The sequence below is a fragment of the Tachyglossus aculeatus genome, chromosome 3 (genome assembly GCF_015852505.1).
Source record: "Tachyglossus aculeatus isolate mTacAcu1 chromosome 3, mTacAcu1.pri, whole genome shotgun sequence".
Classification (NCBI taxonomy): Eukaryota; Metazoa; Chordata; class Mammalia; order Monotremata; family Tachyglossidae; genus Tachyglossus; species Tachyglossus aculeatus.
The window spans coordinates 42244470-42267687 of record NC_052068.1 but is presented as its reverse complement, the minus strand read 5'-3'; the positions used below and the strand labels follow the sequence as shown (position 1 = coordinate 42267687).

Below are 23218 nucleotides of genomic sequence, written 5' to 3'. Positions count from 1 at the left end.
ATCATTAAAATCATCTCTTTCTTCTCCATCCAAATTGCTACTATGCTGATCCGAGCTTCCATATTGACCTCCTGCCTCCTTTCTCTTCCCATTCCAGTCCATACTTCATTCTGCTGGTCACATCATTTTTTTACAATGCATTGGGTCCATGTTTCCCCCGTCCTCATGAACTTCCAGAGATTTTCCATCTGCTTCCATGTCAAACAAAAACTCATGATTGGCTGTAAAGCACTCAATATTATAACCCACCACATTCACTTTACTCCTCAACCAACCTATTGTACCACAGTCTCACCCATCTTTCTGCTGACCTCTTATCCACATCCTCCCCCTGGCCTGTCCTATCGACCATTACTCTCCCCACCTTCAAAGTCTTATTAAAAATCTCATTTCCTCCAAGAGCCTTCCCCAAGTAAGGGCTCATTTCCTCTACACCTTTTCCTTTCTGTATCACCCTAGCACTTGGATTGGTATCCTTTAAGTACTTGATATTCACTTTACCCTCATCCCCACAGTGCTTATGTTCACATCCATGATTTAATTTATTTTCTGACTCTCCCTCTAGACTGTAAGGCCCATGTGTGCAGAGGACATCCTTCCACCTTTGTGTATTGTACTCTCCCAAACACTTAGGATAGTGCTCTTCATTATTGTAAGTGCTAAATAAATACCATTGATTGATGTAAGGCAAGGGATCAGCAGAGAAATTCAGAGAATAGATTGGCATTAGAGGAGCGAAGTGTGCAGTTGGGGCTGTAGTAGATGAGCTACTTAAGGCAGGATGGAGAGAGCTGATTGAGTGCTTTGAAGCACAATGGACCACAAAATGTAAATGATTGAGATTATTTACTTGGTGTTAGATGTTTTTAAAGAAAATATAATTGTATTTTTTGACTTTCATTCAACCAAGAATAGATTTTCTAGCGGTTCCAATGTGATAACTCCCTTTGCTATATGTTGACAATTTGTACTTCCCAAGCGCTTAGTACAGTGCTCTGCACATAGTAAGCACTCAATAAATACGATTGATGATGATGATGATAACACCATTTGGGTAAGAAGGATTATTTCAAGAATGATAGGATTGGAAAAATTTAGGATGTTACCTAATCATGGTTTGCCTCCATAAAGCCCAATCCGGGCTGATAAATATGCATATTCTAAGTTTTCAAGGGAAATCTACCAACGTCCCCCAAAACTTTCTTGTAGTCAATAATTTTCAAATCTCGAAAAAATAAAAAAAAAATAAAAGGGCTTTCAAAACTGCTTCTCTTCTGCAGTGAATCAGTGATTGTGGTTTTCAATGACAGATTATGTTTCTACTTCTGTTGTACTGTCTCAAGTGTTTAGCCATTGTTTTGCACATAGTAGGTTCTCCACCTGGCTGGCAAGTGGAAGGCAATCTGCTACAAGTCAAAACTCACCTGTGCTGGGCAGCAGTGGAATGGGAGAGAGTGGAGGGCAGAGACTCAGTTTTACTTTGTGGAAGGAGGCGGTGGTAAACCACTTCCATTTTTTTACTAAGAAAACTCTTTGGATACACTACCAGAACGATTGCAGATGGAAGTGGGTGTTATTCATTCAATCGTATTTATTGAGTACTTACTGTGTGCAGAGCACTGTACTAAGCACTTGTTCTAGGAGAGATGTGTCCATGGTGTCACTATAGGTTGGAGACAAGTTGACAGCATAAGGTGAGACAAGGGTCTCAATGAATGATTATTGATTTAAGGTGATTTATATTTAATCTTCAACACTGAAATTTACCCAGTGCTCAAATATGCCCTCCTTCCCCTCCCCGCGGCACCTGTATAGATGTATATATGTTTGTACAGGTTTATTACTCTATTTATTTATTTATTTTACTTCTACATATCCTATTTATTTTATTTGTACATATCTATTCTATTTTATTTTGTTGGTACGTTTGGTTTTGTTCTCTCTCTACCCCTTTTAGACTGTGAGCCCACTGTTGGGTAGGGACTGTCTCTATCTGTTGCCGACTTGGACTTCCCAAGCGCTTAGTACAGTGCTGTGCACACAGTAAGTGCTCAATAAATACGATTGATTGATTGATTGATTGATATATATATATATTTTAATCTTAGTGGGGAACATCTTCCCCCTTTTACAGCCTCTTCATGACTACAGTTTCACTATCTAATATCTTTTCCCAGTAATTAATAATTAAAAAATGAATAGAGACAGCTGGCAGTACATTGTGAGGGAGGTTGCTAGCTGAATATTAGAAGTGCATAGTTTTCATTTGTGAAGTTTTATAAGTAATATACGCTATTATGGCACATCTTGAGTCTGTGCTTATACTGACAGTGCTGGAGCAGGGCTGCATTGAGTAACTGAAAACAATTCTTTCAGTGTCTTTCTAGCCCATGTAAATTATCAACTTACAATGGAAAGCTTAAGTGTGATGAACCTCATCTTGTATTTTCTAGAAAGATCTTCTTCTGTCCTTTGGAGCTCTTCAATTCTAGCTTCCACTTTCTATTAAAGAGAGGAGGAAGGGAGACAAAAAGGATGTACCTTAGGATTCCCGAACCACTTGAAAGGTTATTTTATTCATTGAATTTATAAAGAAGATAGGAATAGAAGAAAGGTACTTTGATGTGCCTATCCAATTCACAAAAAAATCTCTCGGTAGTTTTGTATCATTCTAGATCTGTGAATGCAAATAATCTCTTGAAACAATATTTCTTTAAAGGAGTTGTCCTGAGTTTTCTCCTTCAGAACTTGCAAACTCCTGGATTTAAAGACAAGAGGTTAAATCTTCAAAGACCATAGCCATTAAAAAATATTAAATTCACAGTGCATCTAATTTTCTTTGCTTAGCTTTACTTCAAATAGTATCTCCTAAGAACTGGGAAATTGAAAGAAAAGTGATTGTAGCTTTTCTACTGTTCAAATAGTGGCAAGAGCACGGGCTTGGGAGTCAGAGGACATGGGTTCGAATCCCCACTCCACTACTTATCAGCTGTGTGACTTTGGGCAAGTCACTTAACTTCTCTGTGCCTCAGTTACTCATCTATAAAACGGGGATTAAGACTGTGAGCCCCACGTGGGACAACCTGATCACCTTGTAACCTCCCCAGTGCTTAGAACTGTGTTTTTTTGCACATAGTGAGTGCTTAATAAATGCCATCATTATTTATTATTATTATAATGGATAGAGTAGGGGCCTGGGATTCAGAAGGTCATGTCATGGGTCCTAATCCCAGTTTTGCGATTTATCTGCTGTGTGACCTTCGGCAAGTCAAAACTTCTCTGTGCTTCGGAGACCTCTCCTGTAAAATGGAAATCTGCGAACCCCAGATGGGAGAGGGACTGTATCCAAACTGAGTTGCTTGTTTCCAGCCCAGAACTCAGTACAGTGTCAGGCATGTAGTAAGTGCTTAAAAAATACCATTATTATTATTATCATCCTGTCCATTTCCATTCTAAGCCCCTTCAACATTCATTGACTATCATTGAGCATTTTGCCTGCTCTCTACTCCAGCAAGTGTTTTTTGTATTTAGTCCCCTTCTTGTCCCAGACCCTGGTCTTGAGCACTCAGTTAGTCAGTGGCATTTATTGAGCACTTAGCGTTCAGAACTCTGGACTAAGCATTTTGGATAGTACAATATTGTTGGTAGACACATTTCCTGGCCACAATGAGTTCATGACCGCTCAATAAATACGATTTATGATGATGATGATGATGACGCTGTTGGTAGTCATAGGAAAAAGGAATGGGGTGAATTGATAGGTGATATCAGAGATTAGAGAAAATAAAAGGATCCAACTTCTACTTCACATTCCAGGACAGAGATGTAGGAAATGGGGTGGGGAGTCCCCAGTTTCCACACCCCAGTCCAGTTCCCCAGAGTGGGAAGGTAAAGAAGTTGGATTTGGGTGGAATTTGTCACAGTTTTCCCTACAGTGAGTATAACTAAAGCGCTCTTTGACCAACATGAGATCAAGCTTACTGAAAGGCTCCCTAATGCATTGCTAAATATAAATACCAGTGGGCACAACTGATCCCTCTTCTGACTCTCCAATCCCTGGCAAATCGCTGCACTGCCCACACTCTTCTCACAACACAAGATACCAAGTAGTTTGTCAAAGGAGTAGGCCACTGTAGCACAGATCCCCCTTATAGTTGAACCCCTTTCCTCTAGTCCCTGATTGAGTACTGATATCTGAAATGCCTGGTGCTTGAAGGGCTGGAGAACAGAGTAAGTAGTGCCATTATGACATGGTGCCATTCCCTGAACCCAGGCATCTAAGAGGCCTGAAAGCACAGACAGTTTTCACTGTCATTGCATGTTGTTACGCCAAAATCTGAGGACGGAAATGAATTTAAGACCAGAGGTAAATAGTTATGGCTTCTTTATTGGTCTTGTGACTATAGCACTTCTGAGTGAAATAATTCATTTTTCTCTTTCACGTGGCAGAAAAATACGGAACAGAAAAGACGACTTTTCCTCTTTCTAAAGTTAACTTTGGGGAGTACAAGTAGTTGAAGAGCTTCAGGAGGAGAAGGCCATTAATTGATATCTATAGCTTGCTCTGGAGGGGCCAATTGCCATACAGTATTCTACCTTAAATCAGTGGTTAAACCTGCAAACATCTGTTATAACTGTCTTGAGCGCCCGGTCCATACCAACCTGGATTTTCCTGGACCAAGGGAGTCTCGGTGACAAGTAGCAGAAGTCAAACCACACCTATGATCACCAAGGTTGCTGTGAAAAGTTTTTTATTTAGTTTTACCCATGGGCAAGGAAGTGATATATGCACACGCTCTCACTCACTCCGGGCCCAATACCAGTCTGTGGTCAAAGGAGTCTGTTCTGCCAATGCTTCTTCTTTCTGCGTCTCAGTGTCCCCTCTTGTGATTCAAAGCAACCACCTTTTATGTGGCTTAGGCTTCGCAGCTGTGGTTCTCCATAGCAGTCATTGACTGGGCCAGGCCCGTTACCAGGTAGAACAGGGAGAGAAAGCCACGCCTCTCGCCATATTCCACCCCCACAGGCCAGCAATCACCTGCCCCCTAGAAAAGCCTATCAGCCTCTTCATCAGCCTCTTCCTTGTTGTTCATGGGATCACAAGCAGTCACTTAATAAGGCAGCACACCACGTCCCACCCCTTGATCCCATCGATCAACAGAATTCATTCACATTCATCCAGGGGTACAGTTGATGAGGTGAATTTACATTAAGGTACATATGTAAGTCGTGATCAATATGACCAGCAATCCTTCAATAGAAATTGCTCCAAACAGCCACTATGTAAATTATATCACTAGTGGTAATCGATAACACCCTCAGTCCCTTCAACAGTCCCTGCTACACCAGTAAACCCAACAACTATACAACACAATCTTCAATCAAGAGGGGAAAATGTTATCACACTCGTGGTGATCAATATCACAAATCCACTCAATAGGGATTTTTCTACACCAGTAGTATAACACCAAGACGTAGGGCTCTTTTTCCCCCCCTCGGCTCTTCCATTTGGCCGAGGCACAGCAAAACCAACAGGAGGGATCTGAGGAGAGTCCTAACATCCCCACAAAAGAACAGCATGTGGGATTCTATTAGATTCACAAATTATTCCTATTACCCGCAGATGTCAGTGAACATAAACCCATCAATTTTAACAATTTCCACCCACACACTTTCTTCTTATAGTTTATGGCTCATCGCCACACTGACACTGTTGCCCAAATCATCTCGGGACCAGGTCTTCTGGTAGGAATGTGTCTTTTCCTTTCATGGCTTGGACTCATGACAGGTGCTCTGAGAAATAGCTGAGTGGAGGGCCCTGTCTTCAAGCCAATGTGTCCTGCTGAGCTAAACAATAGGGAGTTACAATCTCAACCACAGATTAGGAGCCCAGCAACATCATTCAGTAAAACCATATTTTTGTACAATTAAGTACTTATTGTATTGACATAGGCATTTTTTTTTTCCATCACACATTGTTAACTCAATGGTGAATCTCTCAAGCCAGAGTTCTTTGCTCAAACTGTCCTTACCTGGCCTGCAGTAAAGGTGACTGCTACTAACCTGTTTACAGACCTCTGTTAGATTTGTCCTCCAAGTCTCCACCTCTGCAGGCATTCCTGCCAGGGTGAGATAGAGTAGATGCATTTTCTCCCAATTACCTTTTTTCCATTTTCACACCTCAGCTAATGGTTCCAATCAGAAGATCCACATTTCACAATAAGGGGAGTTTTCATTGGCTTGAGGGAGGTGCCTTCCCCCAAATCCCCCCCTTTTTTTTTTTTTCCTAAAGTGATAACTCCTGAACTGTGGAGTTACTCAGCTTTCTCTTTAGGAATTTCACCATGCACAAAACAGTTTCTGAAGCCATTCCACCACCCTGGCCAATTCATCTAACCACACTTGTTCTATATACACTCTTACATAGATGATCAAGGACAGCCAATCTTTTACATTTACCCAATTCCTTTAGGACTTAAACCGAGTGGAGATGGCTTCAAGTCATCATCAGGAGCCCTTTCTTCATCAGGAGCGATAACAGGTTTCAGCACGAGAGGTCTGGTTCTTACAGACTGACTGAGTGCCTGCAATTCAAAATTTTTAGTCATTAGTACAAATCCAAGCCAGTAGATTTCATGTCTGAAAACTCGGGAAAATTATTTGTGGGCTTTGATTCATGACCAAGGGAGAGAAGTAGCATGGCTCAGTGGAAAGAGCATGGGCTTTGGAGTCAGAGGTCATGGGTTCAAATCCCAGCTCTGCCAGTTATCGGCCGTGTGACTTTGGGCAAGTCACTTCACTGCTCTGTGCCAGTTACCTCATCTGTAAAATGGAGATGAAGACTGTGAGCCCCCCCCGTGGGACAACGTGATCACATTGTAACCTCTCCAGCGCTTAGAACAATGCTTTGCACATAGTAAGCCCTTAATAAATGCCATCATCATCATTGTTATTATTATCTGGGAGTCCTCCCCATGATCTCCCTAAGTCACTGTTAGTCTTCCAGGCTGGAATAGGGGGAAGCAGAAGGAGAGAGTGCCCTACTTCCTGGCTGTGTGCTACGTGGGTTTTTCCCATTTCTGCCTCTCTTCCTCTGTGTTACGGTCCGGAGAATTCCCAGTTCCAGGGGTTGGCAGCATACTGTGTTGCGGTGTGGTTCAGGGCCCGCACTTTGCTGGGGTCCGGTCAGCTTGCCAGAAAGTGCCCAGCCCTATCTGCTTCCCTTCTCCAAGACTACTTTTTGGACCTGTGTGGGAGGAGAAGTCCTTCCCCCCGCCACTAGGCCAGAGCTGCATTTCATCTATCTCAGCTAGACTGTCTAATTCAGGGACAACTGCAGCCTCCTTCCCGAGTTCCGTTAGGCTGTGTGCCAGGTACTCACAGAGGAGCCAGGGGCCAGTTGAACTACTGTCTTCAGCATTGCCTTCTTAAGGGGGGCTTCTTCAGCTCCAGGTCAAATTTTTCCCCAGGTGCAAGTGGGGTCCAGATAGCCCACGCTAAACCCAGGACACACAATCCCTTTTATGCCTCATCTAAGTCCTTCCATGGTCCATGGGTGTAAGGGACCTCCCTGGAGCCATCCTAGGTTCTCTTTAGTGCTGCCATTATCCTGTTTCACAGGGAACCTCTGCTAGCTCGAAAGGTCCTCATGGCCTTGCCCCAGAATCTTCCCAAATCACCTACACCCTTGGCTTCTTCTTCAGGAAGGGTGAATAAAGTTGTGCCACGGTCATAGATCCAGAGAAGCCACCATGGTATGGGCTGTCCAATGCCCCTGGGGAATTGATGACCTAATTCAGCTAATTCCACCCCAGTATAATCCCTTGAAACAGTAGTGGAAGACCCTCTCCCTGAGGTTTTGGTAACCACAACTGGGGCTACCACTAAAATGGGGGCAGCTTCATCTGGCTCCTCATCAGACCAGATGGCCCAATAATATTAACACAATCAGGGTCATACCCACTTTTAACAGTGGCATTTAACTGGGCCTGGCTGATTTTCCCCAATCTAGGCTTCAGGAGAAACGCAACTACTTTAATAGCTTCATTTGCAGCTTCTCTGGCTTCTTTAGCAATCCCCATAGTATCAGAAGCAGCTGCTTTAACCATTACTGGGCTTCTTCTAATAAAGAAGGAGAACCAGTACATACAGTATTGCCAGCAGACCCATGCCCAAAGTTAAGGGTGCCAGGTGGATAACAGTATTCCAACATTGAGCCACCCTAACCCAGAACTCCATGAAAGGAGAAACAGAGAACAGGAGAGGGCAGAATTGGCCAAGAGAGCTAGCAAGCCATGACACCCAGAACACCAGACCATATTCATTCAATCATATTTATTGAGCACTTGTGTGCAGAGCACTGTATTAAACACTTGGAAAGTACCATTCAGAGTGACCAAGGTCTGCAAATCCCATCCTCATTGCCATTTATGTGTCATGATCCCCCATTTCATACCAACCAGGACCTTCCTGGACCAGGGGAGCCTTGGTGACTAGTGTAATAGAAGTCAAACCACACCTCTGATCACCAAGGTTACTAAGGAAAGATTTTTTACTTAGTTTTTCCAATGTGCAAGGGAGTGACACATGCACACACTCTTACTCCAGGTCCAATACCAGCCTGTGATCAAAAGCCCATTCTGCCAATGCTTCTTTCTGCATCTCAGTGTAGCCTGTTGTGATTCAAAGCAACCACCTTTTACCTGGCTTCAGCATCACAGCTGTGGCTCTATGTGCAGTCCTTGACTGGTCCAGTCCCATTACTGGGTAGAACAGGGAGAGAAAGCCAAGCTTCCCTCCATGCTCCGACCCAAAGGCCCACAATCACCTGCCCACAATTTAAGCCCATCAGTACCTTCCCCAGTCCCCTTCCTTCTTGTTCGTGGGATCCCAAACCATAATCAAATAAAGCACCTTGTTGTGGGCTCACCACAACAACGTCTCTGGTTTTAATCCAGGTTGATTTTAAAATGGAACAAAGATTTTACATTTTTAAAGTTTGCATGTGGTGTTTATTGATCTCATAACAATGCCTAATGTTCTTACTATCTTGGGTAATAAATCACAGATTTAAACTCAGTGGATAAAGTGGACCATATGTTGTATTTTTTTTCTTGTACACATGAAGACTTATTAGTATTCCTAGTTAGCTACTGAAATCCAGGCATTAAATCTTACAAAGGTCAGTTGTGTGAACTGCATGCTGGTGAGTGCTTTCTGGAGTTTTGTGGATTTTTCTGAGATTAGTCCATACATGCCATCAGAATATTATCTGTACCTTCAGATATATTGTCAGTAGGTTATCCTCTTGCCATTTTGGATTAAGGACAAAATAAAATTATGAGAATAAAAAAGACAAGATAAACATTTAGAAAGGGAAAAAAAAAACCAAATCTTAGTGGTATAAACAGTTGCCTGCCAACTCTGTTATACTCTATTCTTCCAAGCATTTAGTAGAATGTTCTGCACACATTAAGCATCCAGCACTTAGAACAGTGCTTGGCACATAGTAAGCACATTACAAATGCCATCATTATTAATGTATATATATATATAATATATATATATTAATATGCCATTGATTGATTGAAATACCCTACCTGTGGAGATATTCAGTATAGCCTATTTGAAATGTCTAGAACCGGGCATCAAAGAAACTTAGATTCTAATCTCTGCACCACCACTTGCCTGCTCTGTGACCTTAGGCAAATAGTTTACCTACTCTGCCTTAGTTTCCTCACCTATACAATGGGGATAAAATATCTGTTCTGTCTCCTCTTTGATTAGAAGCCCTGTGTGGGACAGTGATTTGTCCAGTCTGTTTATCTTGAATCTACTCCAGCCCTAAACACTGTGATTGTCTCCTGGTGAATACTAAACAAGCAATACCACAATGATTATTTAACCACGGTGATTATTTCTGTGTTCCACAGTTGTCACTGCTTCTATTCCTGCTCCTCATTCCTGTCCCTAGTCTTATTCTGTCTCATCTACTGTTGGTGAGCTTGTTACCACAGAAACTTTTGTCTCTGCTTCTACTTCCTTTCCTGCCAGACTGTCTCCCAAGAGTGCATCTCTGCTACTCTGTCATCCCAACTACTGTCTATCTATTTTATATTCAGCATGTATTAACACAAACTAATGTAAGTACAAATGCCGGTCTTTTATAGTCCCCATAAATAATTTTTCGGTAGAGCCTACATCTGTTGAAGTTTAAATAGGTAGTTTGAAGTGAGTTATAGTTTCATTTTATTTTTGTTATAACTGAATAAGATTGACTTTTAAGAAGTTCATTCAGATATATTAGCTCTGAGAAGTTGTGGGTTATACATATATTCTTCTGTAATCCTTTTTAATGATTTTCTCCCCCTGTAGACTATAACTTCCTTGTTAAACTCTTACTATATGTCAGACACTGTACTAAGCACTGGGATAGATACTAGCTAACCGGGATGCAGTCCAGGTCCCACATGTGGCTCACAGTTTGAATCCCATTTTAGCAGCATGGCTCAGTGGAAAGAGCACGGGCTTTGGAGTCAGAGATCATGGGTTCAGATCCCGGCTCCACCAATTATCAGTTGTGTGACTTTGGGCAAGTCACTTAACTTCTCTGTGCCTCAGTTACCTCATCTGTAAAATGGGGATTAAGACTGTCCTGAATAGCACCGGACGGATTCTGGACAGAGATGTTAGTTTGTGGTGATGTTTCGGGCTATTTATTTATTTATTTATTTATTTATTTATTTATTTGATTTACTTATCCTCTAAGTTTGAACCAGTAAAAATAGGAAGCTTTTGCTAAATCTAAGATAAAACAAATGAACAAACAAGTTTAAGGGTCTAAAAGGATGTAAATGACAGCAACATTTCAATGAATACAATTAATTTGATGCCCCCCATAGGTCAACCTGATCACCTTGAAACCTTCCCAGTGGTTAGAACAGTGCTTTGAGCCCACTGTTGGGTAGGGACTGTCTTTATATGTTGCCAATTTGTACTTCCCAAGCGCTTAATACAGTGCTCTGCACATAGTAAGCGCTCAATAAATATGATTGATGATGATAATAAACACTTAATAAATAATAATAATAATAATAATAATAATAATGGCATTTATTAGACACTATGTGCAAAGTACTGTTCTAAGTGCTGGGGAGGTTACAAGGCGATCAGGTTGTCCCACAGGGGACTCAAAGCCTTAATCCCCATTCCACAGATGAGGCAACTGAATGCCATTATTATTATTATTTTACAGGTAAGATAGCTGAGTCATAGAGAAGTTCAGTGACTTACCCAAGGTCACACAGCAGACACGTGTCAGAGCTGGGATTAGAACCCAAGACCTCTAACTCCCAGGCCCCTGTTTTTTCCACTAAGCCACACTGTTTCCCAAGTACTTCCAAAGTACTCAGTACAGTGTTCTACACACAGTAAACACTCAATAAATAGCATGGGTTTATTAATATATAAAATAAAATATATTAAGAAAATATATTTGCATCAAAATCAAAGAATATTTTATGTGCACTTAGTTTGTGCTCCTTTTCAAATCGTTGATTGATGTTTGAGTTTAGCATGGGGAGAGCAGTTATTCTTTTCCTGGGCAGCCAGACATAAAGCACCATGTGGAACAGGGGACTGGTAAAAACTGTATTTTTTACAAAGAGCCAGAGTTCTTCCTACTTAGACTGTGAGCCCCATGTAGGACAGGAACTGTGTCTGACCTAATTAATTTAGGTCAGACACCCCCAGCATTTAGAACAGTGTTTGACAACAATAAGCACTTAACAAATACCATAAAAACCCCAGATCAGTCTGAACTCTCCACTACAGGTGTTTGGTATTTGAGCTGGTGTGCCACTCTGTCTCGTAATAAAAAAAGTAATTATTGTGGTATTTGTTAAGTGCTAATATTATATGCCAGGTACTGTACTGAGCACTGGGGTGGATACAAACAGATTGGGTTGGACACAGTCCCTGTCCCATGTAGGGCTCATAGTTTCAATCCTCAGTTTACAGATGAGGAGACTGAGGCACAGAGGAAGTGAAGTAACTTGCCCAAGGTCACATAGCAGATAAAATTTTATTTTATTTTGTTAGTATGTTTGGTTTTGTTTTCTGTCTCCCCCTTTTAGACTGTGAGCCCACTGCTGGGTAGGGACTGTCTCTATATGTTGCCAATTTGTACTTCCCAAGCGCTTAGTACAGTGCTCTACACATAGTAAGCGCTCAATAAATACGATTGATGATGATGATGATGAAGTGGCAGAGCCGGAATTAAAACCATGACCTTCTGACCCTCAGGCCCATGCTCTGTCCACTATACCATGCTGCTTCTTAGAATGACCATGGCCATTTGGGCATTGACATTAGTTTAGTTTTCTGTGGAACAGCTATTAAAAAAAAAAGGGAAACAGTTTGAACTAAGTAGAATGTATTATCACTGTAATTTTTACTTTAATTTATCTCTCAATCGCAATTTGTTTATTTATATATATATGCATGACCCCATTCCGGGAATTTGAATATTATCCTATAGTGGTAGTTCATAATAGCAGTCATAAAGAGATTAGATGATCAGTAACTGTTTAAAACAACAGCAAAAACTTGTTACCCAATGACAAGAATGTAATTATGTTGAATATTCAAAATATTCACTCTACGTATTGTTATTCATTCATTCATTCATTCAATTGCATTTATTGAGCGTTTACTGTGTGCAGAGCACTGTACTAAGTGCTTGGGAAGTACAAGTCAGCAACATATAGGGACAGTCCCTACCCAACAACGGGCTCATCTCTTATTTATTTTTATTCTAGTAAATAGCATAGAACTATTTTGTCTTTGGGCATGGAACATGACCTATCTAGGCCTTTATATAAAGAAAATGCACTTTTTTGTACAAAAGGAAGATATTTACAAATGTAGACTTTTAAAACATGATAGTCTGCTCCCAATGTATGAGTGTGTTTTTTAATCTGTATGCTTTGTTGGCAGGTACAATCCTAGTGGATAATATGTTGATCAAGGGGACAGCGGGAGGACCCAACCCTACAATTGAGCTCTCCTTAAAGGACAATGTGGATTATTGGGTGTTGTTGGATCCCATCAAGCAGATGCTTTTCCTGAATAGCACCGGCCGGATTCTGGACAGAGATGTTAGTTTGTGGTGATGTTTCGGGCTTTTATTTATTTATTTATTTAATTTACTTACCCTCTAAGTTTGAACCAGTAAAAATAGGAAGCTTTTGCTAAATCTATGGTAAAACAAATGAACAAACAAGTTTAAGGGTCTCTAAGGATGTAAATGACAGCAACATTTCAGTGAATACAATTAATTTGATAATGTATCTACAAGTTGAAAAAAGTATCTCTTCAAAAATTGTGTGAAGTCCCTGGCTGAAATATAAGTTGAGTGCACCTTGCTCTGGTATTGCTCAAATGGGTGCGGGTAGGTACTGAATGAATCTCACTTTCAGAATAGAGGCCGGGGAGAACCCAGTAATCCACGCATGCTGAGATTTCTCTCTCATTCCCCTTAGTCCCTCCAATTTCTTCTCATTCCTCTGAGCAATTTTTTCTGTTGCATCAGGATAAAGTTGGGGCCTTATTGACAGAGAATGAGCTCATCATTTCAACTCTTGTCTTCCTGTTTGGTAGTAATCTTAATGCTGTTAGGTTTTTCCATTTCAATGTATTTTTGTTCAAACTAAATATAATGGGGGGAAAATGAAGTTCATTTTCTACATTTATATTATATAGCATCCAACTTCAGAGAAACTGCCCACGTCATTTACTTTGATTATTAAAATCTCTTTTAAACTATATGCCCCACCCAGATTCTTCTAAGTGATTTACATCGACTTTGGAAAACCTAACAATCTTAACTAAGTGTAGCTCTCTTTACATGGTATTAATTTAGGGCTTAGTTATTTATGACCATTAGGTGCTACAGAAGTACAGGAGTACTTGTAGAATCATTATCAGTGGTATTTATTAAGCACTTACTATATGAAGAGCCCTCTACTAAGTGCTGAGCACTGTCACTAAAATTGTCAAGCTTTTATTCATATTTTAATTTTATCCTCAGTGAGCTGAATGTGAACATGATCAGACACAGTTTTTTTCAGATGTGTAGGTTAGTAAACATGTCTTTAGAAATGAAGTGAAAGGAATATCTGAAGTACAAGTACTCATTGGAAAATGTATCATCTTCTGTAGTTAATTGTTATGGTTGAACTAATTTAATGTTGATATAGAATATGCTTGTTGGTGCTCCAAGTTTCAAGCCCTTCCAGGAAGAAATAAGAATAGTTGTATAGAAATTTAAGATCAGTGTAAGCATTTTTCCAGATGTTTTATTTGTTGTACATTGAGAAAGCATTTGCTATGTGAAATTCTTCCTGCACCCTTATCAAAATACATATCTAGATGTATTTTATTCATTTCTATTCATGAACTCTTGCCTCTACCTTTTTTACATTTATAAAAATGCATGCCTCAAAACGTGTGACCATTTGCCCAAGATATTGAATGAGAATCTTCTTAAGCATCTTTTTTGAATTAGGAGAAAAAAGCAACTCTATATTGTGAAAAGGAAAGTAAGTCCAAAAACTGATCATTTAACTTAAAAGGATAGATTGAAAAGATTAGGATTCTTCCATCTGGAAAGTTGCTGACTGAGATATGATTGAAGTCTCTAAAATCATGGAACATTTTGAAAAAGTTCCCACAGAATTGGTGTTCGCCAAATTCCATAAGAGCAGAATAAGGAAGAACCAAATGGAGCTTGAAGGAAAAATATTCAAAAAACAAGCAAAAGAATCCTTTATGTAGAGTGTGGTAAACATGTGGAATTGGTTACCACAGGAAATTGCATTTGCAGAAAACATCAGCATGTTCAAGAGGGATACGATAAATATATGGATGAATTATCTGTAATAGGTAATTAGAGAAATCATAACTGATATAGACAAAAATTAGGGACAGCGAAGTCTGGATGGATCATTGGTCTGATCAGTTAATATATTTTTTAAACACTTTCTGTTTGAAGTATACTGTAGTTAGCACTTGGGTTGTACAGTAGATGTAATTTAATAATGGTAGTTGTTACATAGTTCTCCAGGATAGGTACAAGGGCATCAAAGCAGACAAAATTACTCTCCCACAAGTTCACAATCTAGCCAGGAAGGAAACCAGACATTGAATCTCCATTTTACAGATGAGTCAAAAAGGCACAGCACTCAAGCAATCGTTTTTATCAAGTGGTTTCTGTGTGCAGAGCACTGTAGTAAGCACTTGGGAAATCACAGTATGCCAGAGTTGGTAGACATGTTCCCTGCCCACAAAGAGCTTACAGTCTAGAGGAGCAAACAGACCATAGGAAGGAAGGAAGGAAGGAAGGAAAAAGAAAGGAAAAGAAAGAAAGAAAGGACATATTTAAGTGCTGAGGGTTGAGAGGGGTGAATATAGGGAGCAAGTGCAAGGATGAGGAAGAAGGAAGTGGGAAAGGGGAAATGAGGGCTTAGTCAGGGAAGGCCTCTTGAAGGATATATACCTTCACTAAGGCTTTAAAAGTGGCAAGAGTGATTTCCTGTCAGATATGAAGAGGGAGGGCATTCCAGACCAGAGGCAGGATGTGGGAGAGAGGTTGATGGAGAGATGGACCAGATCAAGGTACAGTGATTAGGTTGGCATTAGAGGATTTTGAACTTTTTGGACTGTGCTGCAATAAGAGAGTAATGAGGTAAAGTAGGTGGGGCCAAGGTGCTGAAGTGTGTTAAAGTCAATTGTAAAGAGGTTTTATTTGTTGGGGAGGTGGATGGGCAACCGCTGGAGGCTCTTGAGGAGTAGAGAAACATGGACTGAACATTTTGTAAGAAAACGATCCAGGCAGCAGAGTGACGTATGGACTGGAGTGGGAGAGACAGGAGGCAGGGAGGTCAGCAAGGAGGCTGATGCAGTAATCAAGACAGGATAGCATAAGTGCTTCTGATTAATGTGGTAGCAGTTTTGATGGAGAGAAAAATGTGATTTTAGCAATGTTGTGAAGGTTGAACTGACAGAATTTAGTGACAGATTGAAAATGTGGTTGAATGAAAGAGATGAGTCAAGGAAAATGTCAAGGTTATGGGTTTATGAGACAGGAGGAATGGTGATGCTACCTACAATGATGGGAAAATCAGGAGGATGTCAGGGTTTGGCTAGGAAGATAAAGAGTTCCATTTGAGGTTTCGATGGGACATCGAAGTAGGAGAATCCTGAAGGCAGGATGAAATGTGACACTGCAGAGAAGGCAAGAAATCAGGGCTGGAGCTGTAGATTTAGGAATCATCCCCATAGAGATGGTAATTGAAGCCATAGCTATGAATGAGTTCTCCAAGGGAGTGGGTGAAGATGGAGAATAGAAGGGGACCCAAAACTGAACCTTGAAGGACCCCACAGTTAGGGTGTCAGAGGCAGAGCCCACAAATGAGACTGAGAATGAGCAGCCAGAGTGATAGGAGGAGAACCAGGAGGGGACATTGTCAGTGAAGTAGAGGTTGGAAAATATTTTCAGGAGAAGGTGGTGGTCTACAGTGTTGATGGCAGCTGACTGATTAAGAAGGATTAGGATGGAGTAGAGGCCACAGGATTTTGCAAGAAAGAGATAATAATAATGATGATATTTGTTAAGCACGTGCTATGGGCCACACACTGTTCTAAGTGCTGAGGTAGATACAAGGTAATCAGGTTGTCCCACGTGAGGCTCACAACCTTAATCCCCATTTTACAGATGAGGTACCTGAGGCACAGAGAAGTGAAGTGACTTGCCCAAAGTCACACAGCTGATAAGTGGCTGGAGCCGGAATTAGAACCCATGACCTCTGACTCCCAAGCCCGTGCTCTTTCCACTAGGCTTGCTGCTTAGTGGCAATTTCTTTGGAGTGAAGAAAGCAGAAGTTAGGTTGGAGGGGATCGAGGCGAGGAACTGGAGACTCCAGATGTGGACAACTCACTCCAGAAGTTTGGAGAGAAATGGTTGGAGGGAGATTGGGTGATAAAAGGAGGGGTCTGTGATCAAGGGATTGATTTGTAGGATAGTGGAGACATGCACATGTTTGAAAGAAGTGGAGAAAAAGCCACTGGAGAGTGATTGCTTGAAGATGGCGATCAGGGAGGGAAGAAGAGAGGGAGCAAGTGTTTTGGTAAGTTGTGGAGGAATGGGATCAGATGTATAGGTGGAGGTGGTAGATTTTTGAAAGAAGACAAGATATCTCTTGAGACACTGCTGGCAGAGTTGGGAAAATCAAATGACAGCAAAGTTGAATGACTTGTCCATGGTATCAATCAATCAATCAATCGTATTTATTGAGCACTTACTGTGTGCAGAGCACTGTACTAAGCGCTTAGGAAGTACAAGTTGGCAACATATAGAGACAGTTCCTACCCAACAGTGGGCTCACAGTCTAGAAGGGGGCGACAGAGAACAAAACCAAACACACTAACAAAATAAAATAAATAGAATAGATATGTGCAAGTAAAATAAATAAATAAATAGAGTAATAAATATGTACAAACATATATACATATATACAGGTGCTGTGGGGAAGAGAAGGAGGTAAGATGGGGGGATGGAGAGGGGGATGAGGGGGAGAGGAAGGAAGGGGCTCAGTCTGGGAAGGCCTCCTGGAGGAGGTGAGCTCTCAGTAGGGCCTTGAAGGGAGGAAGAAAGCTAGCTTAGCAGATGGGCAGAGGGAGGGCATTCCTGGCCCGGAGGATGACGTGGGCCGGGGGTTGATGGCGGGACAGGTGAGGACGAGGCACAGTGAGGAGATTAGTGGCAGAGGGTGCAGGCTGGGCTGGAGAAGGAGAGAAGGGAGGTGAGGTAGGAGGGGGTGAGGTGATGGAGAGCCTTGAAGCCCAGGGTGAGGAGTTTCTGCCTGATGCGCAGATTGGTAGCCACTGGAGATTTTTGAGGAGGGGAGTAACATGCCCAGAGCGTTTCTGGACAAAGACAATCTGGGCAGCAGCATGAAGTATGGATTGAAGTGGGGAGAGACACGAGGATGGGAGAACAGAGAGATGGCTGATGCAGTAGTCCAGACGGGATAGGATGAGAGCTTGAAGGAGCAGGGTAGCGGTTTGGATGGAGAGGAAAGGGCGGATCTTGGCAATGTTGCGGAGCTGAGACCTGCAGGTTTTGGTGACGGCTTGGATGTGAGGGGTGAATGAGAGAGCGGAGTCGAGGATGACACCAAGGTTGCGGGCTTGTGAGACGGGAAGGATGGTAGTGCTGTCAACAGAGACAAATGGCAGTGTACTTAAAGCCCAGTTCCTCTGTCTTTCAGGCCTCTGTTATGTCCACCAGACCAAGCTAATTTAGATAGAATAAGTAGACATGATACGTGCCCTCAAGAAGTTTACAATCAAACACTGTTTTCGGTATATTGAAGAAGCTTTAAAACCTGTGTATGTTTGACCAGTGTTGAGTTAGAATTTCAAAGCCTAATTCCTTTCTTAATGGTCATTTTAACTGGGTTGTATCATAGAGCAGACTACAGTCATATATTTCAAAGACACCTCTCACAGAAGGGTGTGACTGATTAGGTAAACCATGAGTTACTTCAAAGATGTAGATATTTAACATTTACAATGCGTGTTTGGGGATCTAAAACCCCGGCAGAAACTCTAAATAATTAAAAATACGTAACACAGGTAACATTCTTCATTAGGATTCTCTTGGTTGGAATGAGAGAGATGAGTCTAGGGATAATGCCAAGCTTTGCTGGAAATACTATCCTCAGGAACTCAATATTCCTACTGCAGAAGTTGCAGCTCAGGGAGAATCTTACTGATCCAGTTAGCAAAAGAATTGTACTTCTCCTACCCTGTGAGCCCCCTGAGGGACAAATTTCATGTCCAAATCTGTGTATTCTTTCCCAGTGTTTAGTACACTGTCTGCACACAGTAAACTCTTAATAAATACTATTACTATTACTCAGGAAGGGAAATTGAGACTCTCCAGAAGAGTTTACACCAAAGTTTCAAACTTCACATAAGTTAAATTGATCATACTTCCCACCACCATCGGAGTTTTACACATATCCTAAGCATTGCAATCTCTACGTCCTGGTGGATCTATTCTCCACAATGGATCAATCCACCAAGATTATAATCCTAGCTACTAGGATTTTATAATTGGTAAAGTGCTGGGTCACTGAGCTCTTACTCTATGTTCCAAATATTTTAAAGTAATTGTTCTTTGAAAGCAATTGATTTTATAAATAGGTATATCAGTTCTATGCAGCTTTATGAGTAATAGTTTGGAATTTAGCTTCTCCAAAAATAGTATTTTTTATGGGTACAGAAAGAACCACTTAAAGAAAATTAAAGAAAATTAAATTGCCATGACTTACTTTTGCTCCTAGTTATGACAGGCAAACTACAGTTTTTGCAGTCACTCCCAAGCATTTTGGATTCTCTCACCTCTCACTAATCTACTTAGTAGAACTGCTTTGACATATTTATGATCTACCTATACAGCAGAAAAAAATCCATTTTCATGCAATGTGTATGTTATATATTAACCACAGGGAATTTTTACCTTCAGTTCTGATCCATTATGGTTATAATTTATTGCTGGCCATGTTTTAACTGTGCTACTTACAGCTGCAAAGAGAGCTGAGCTCTGGAATGACAACCCTTTCAGATGGCCTGGTTAGTTCTAATTTATGAACACTTGGCAGCTCTAAGTGTGAGGCTCAATGGGCTAGTGAATTTTATCCTCTAGGTACGTGACCTTTAGTTTCCAATACCAGCATTCAAGGTGGGATGAGAATTTTTGACATAATTTGTTTTAAATCCCATGTAATATTTAGAAGATAAATACTCTTACGAAGGCATGATTCACCTCATGGTATTCTAGGAGAGCGGATCAAAGGCTAATAGAGGGTGTGTTTTAAGTTTAAATGTTTTTCCCCTTTTATTGTTGTCAAATACCGCAGTTTGCCACAAATCTGTCATGGCTATGGTATAAAACTACCAAAGAAAGAAATCATAATTGTGCATTTGACATTGGACCTGAACAAAAACTAATCCAGGCTTTAGGTTGTCATTGCCCTCGATGTATTTGCAAGTATTGGCATTTCCCTTGGTATGATAGATAACACTTGAATTCACTCACTACTGCAATTCCATCTACATCTTCTTTTAAACAACCTGTTTCCTTTGTTGCAGCCTCCAATGTCCATTCAGTCCATTGTGGTCCAAGTCCAGTGCATAAACAAAAAGGTTGGCACTGTTATCTACCATGAAGTGCGGATTGTGGTGAGAGACAGAAATGACAACTCACCCCGTTTCAAGCATGAGGAATATCACGCCACAGTGAATGAGGTTAGCTGTATGTGTTATCTTCCCCCCATTTCTTTGTGAGATTAGCATTCATATGATGTTAGACATAAATATTTTAATTGTGTCTATAGATTGTGAAGATTATCAAAAAATAGAAGTTTTTTTAGAAAGTAGAAACGTAGCATTCAGAAGTTGTTTTTTAAATGATGGCATTTACATGGATTAGAGTTTACAAAAAAATGTAATGCCCTTGTGTTCTCAAGGCACTGCCTCAGTTAGTGAGCATTAAAGCCAGTTTATTGGCCATCCTTCAGAAATCTGTCACTAGTTGGCCAAAGTGCAAATGAAAACTCAAATCACCAAGGTTTGTCATTCATTGGATGAAATTCCATCTTCTCAGAAATTATTTTTCATCACCATCAGTTGTATTTGTGAGGATCTTACTGAATGTGAAAAGTTGCAGTAGCAATAGTAATAGTAGTAGTATTTATTGAGTGCCCAGTAGATACAGTGTTCTGTACTAGGCACTGGCCAGACCAGACTGACCAAATGACACATTCCCTCTCTACTGTTAGCTTCTTGTGGTCAGGGGGATATGTCTGTCAACTCTGTTGAATGTACTCTCCCAAGCACTTAGTACAGTGCTCCCATATGCTACTATGCTGATCCAAGCACTTGTCTTATCCCATCTTGACTACTGCATCTGGCTCCTTGCTGACCTCCATGCCTCCTGTCTCTCCCCACTCCAGCTCACACTTCACTGCTGCAAGGATCGGTTTAGTCCCTGTCACCCCAATCCTCACAAACCTCCAGTGGTTGCCCATATACCTCCACATCGAATAGAAACTCCTTATCATTGGCTTTAAAACATTAAATTAGATAACCCCCTCCGACCTTACCTCATTAATCTCCAAGTCTGCAAACCACTGTGCCTGATCTCGTCTATTTCAGCAATCACCCCTTTCCCAGGACATCTCCATAGCCTGGAACCCCTTCCCTGTCCGTATACATCGGACCACCAGTCTCCCCACCTTCATTGAATAAGTAAGGTCACATCTCCTCCAAGAAGCCTTCTTCAATTAAGCCCTCTTTTCTTTGGTTCTTTCTCCCTTATGTGCCATTTATACATTTGGATCTGTGAAGTTTGGGCATTTGTTATTCATCCCACTTTCCACCCCACAGCACTTATGTTCATATATTTTTGTTAGATAATATAAATTATTTATTTACATTAATGCCTTACCCTCTAGACCTTAAGCTCATTGTGAGCAGGGGTCTGCCAACTCTGTTATACTGTACTCTCCCAAGTGCTTAATACAATGTTCTGTACATAGAAAGTGCTCAATTAATATCATTGACGTTGATGATGCTCTGAGCACAGCAGGTGCTCAATAGATACCATACTAAGGGCTGATTCTAAGCACACAGAGGACAGCAGAAGTAAAACATGTGATTACTGCCCTAAATGAATATACAGTCTAGGGAATAGTTAGTTACACATAGTTGAAGGTAGAGGAGAGAAGTGAAGGAGGAAGAAATGAGTACATATATCAGGATTAATTTAATTTAATTTAATTTTAATAATGGCATTTATTAAGCACTTACTATGTGCAAAGCACTGTTCTAAGCACTGGGGAGGCTACAAAGTGATCAGGTTGGTCCATGTGGGGCTCACAGTCTTAATCCCCATTTTACAGATGAGGTAACTGAGGCGCAGAGAAGTGAAGTGACTTGCCCAAAGTCACACAGCTGACAATTGGTGGAGCTGGGATTTGAACCCATGACCTCCGACTCCAAAGCCCGGGCTCTTTCCACTGAGCCACGCTGCTTGTCTCTCAGGCCTCAACTCTCCCCTTCTTTAAAGCACTTCTGAAATCCAACAGGTTCATGAAGAAAGCTTTACCCAATGAATTTTTCTCGTCTGCAGGTTGCATCTTCCCAACTATCATCTCAGTACTTTGCATTCATGACCTCCTATTGCACTGTTGTACATATCAATTTACATATTCTAATATTTAAGCAGTTCTGTAGAGGAAGGAAAAATAGATGGAAGGGAGGATTGGAGGAAAATGGGGTCAAGATAAATGTAGGCCAGGAGATATTGTCGGAGTCAAAACTATGGATTCTTATCACTAGGCTGCTCTGTAGGCTGGAGATGGAGAGGGCAAATTAGGCCATGCCAGCAGAGAGAGACTATGAGTGTATTATACTACAAATTTTGCTAAAGGTGGAGTTTGTAAGAATGCAATCCCCGTATTTTAGAACTAGGTCTAATCAGAATGAAAGTGTATGTGTGTATAATTGTGCATACAAACAAACATTAGTTCCTCAATAATTATCATTCTGTGTAAATGTATGTGTGCGTGTGTGTACATGCTTGTGTGGAAATACTGAGGTTTGCAGTAATTACTACAACTGGATATGGGTAGATATACTGTCCATGGATTTAAGATATTTGTAAGTAGAAATAAAGTTAGAGATAAAGGAAGGGAGAGAATAATCTGGATGGAGAGAAGCACGTGCAGAGGCAAGGGCTGCACTGAACAGATCAGCCTGGAAAGAGGAAAGAAAATAGGCTGGAAAAGTAGCTACAGCTAAGGCAGCACTTGCACATTTGTAAGTTTTGGAAGTGTGATTGGACCTGAGTAATTTGGAATCACTTCCTGTTGCTGAGAAAGAGATAAAATTATAATAATGTTCAAGAGAGATGATTCCCACTGCTAAGTGGAAAATGGATTAGATTAGGAAGTAGGGAGCTAAAGTCATCGTGACAAGGAAACTGCCTTGTATCCATTAGCTGTCTGACTGTCCCCAGTGCTTAATAAAGTGTTTGGCACATAGTAAGCAATTACCACATATCACAGTTGTTATTATCATTAGTAATAAT

General features: G+C 40.9%; 1 protein-coding gene across 1 annotated transcript in view; it reads left to right on the top strand.

The window, feature by feature from the left end:
• The window catches only part of PCDH15 (protocadherin related 15), a 702056-nt gene that overhangs the window by 158231 nt on the left and 520607 nt on the right, over positions 1 to 23218 (top strand). Inside the window, exons 3-4 of the mRNA XM_038743373.1 lie at positions 12997 to 13157; positions 20218 to 20373. Of these exons, the coding sequence (XP_038599301.1) occupies positions 12997 to 13157; positions 20218 to 20373 (317 nt within the window). The remainder of the gene's footprint in view (positions 1 to 12996; positions 13158 to 20217; positions 20374 to 23218) is intronic.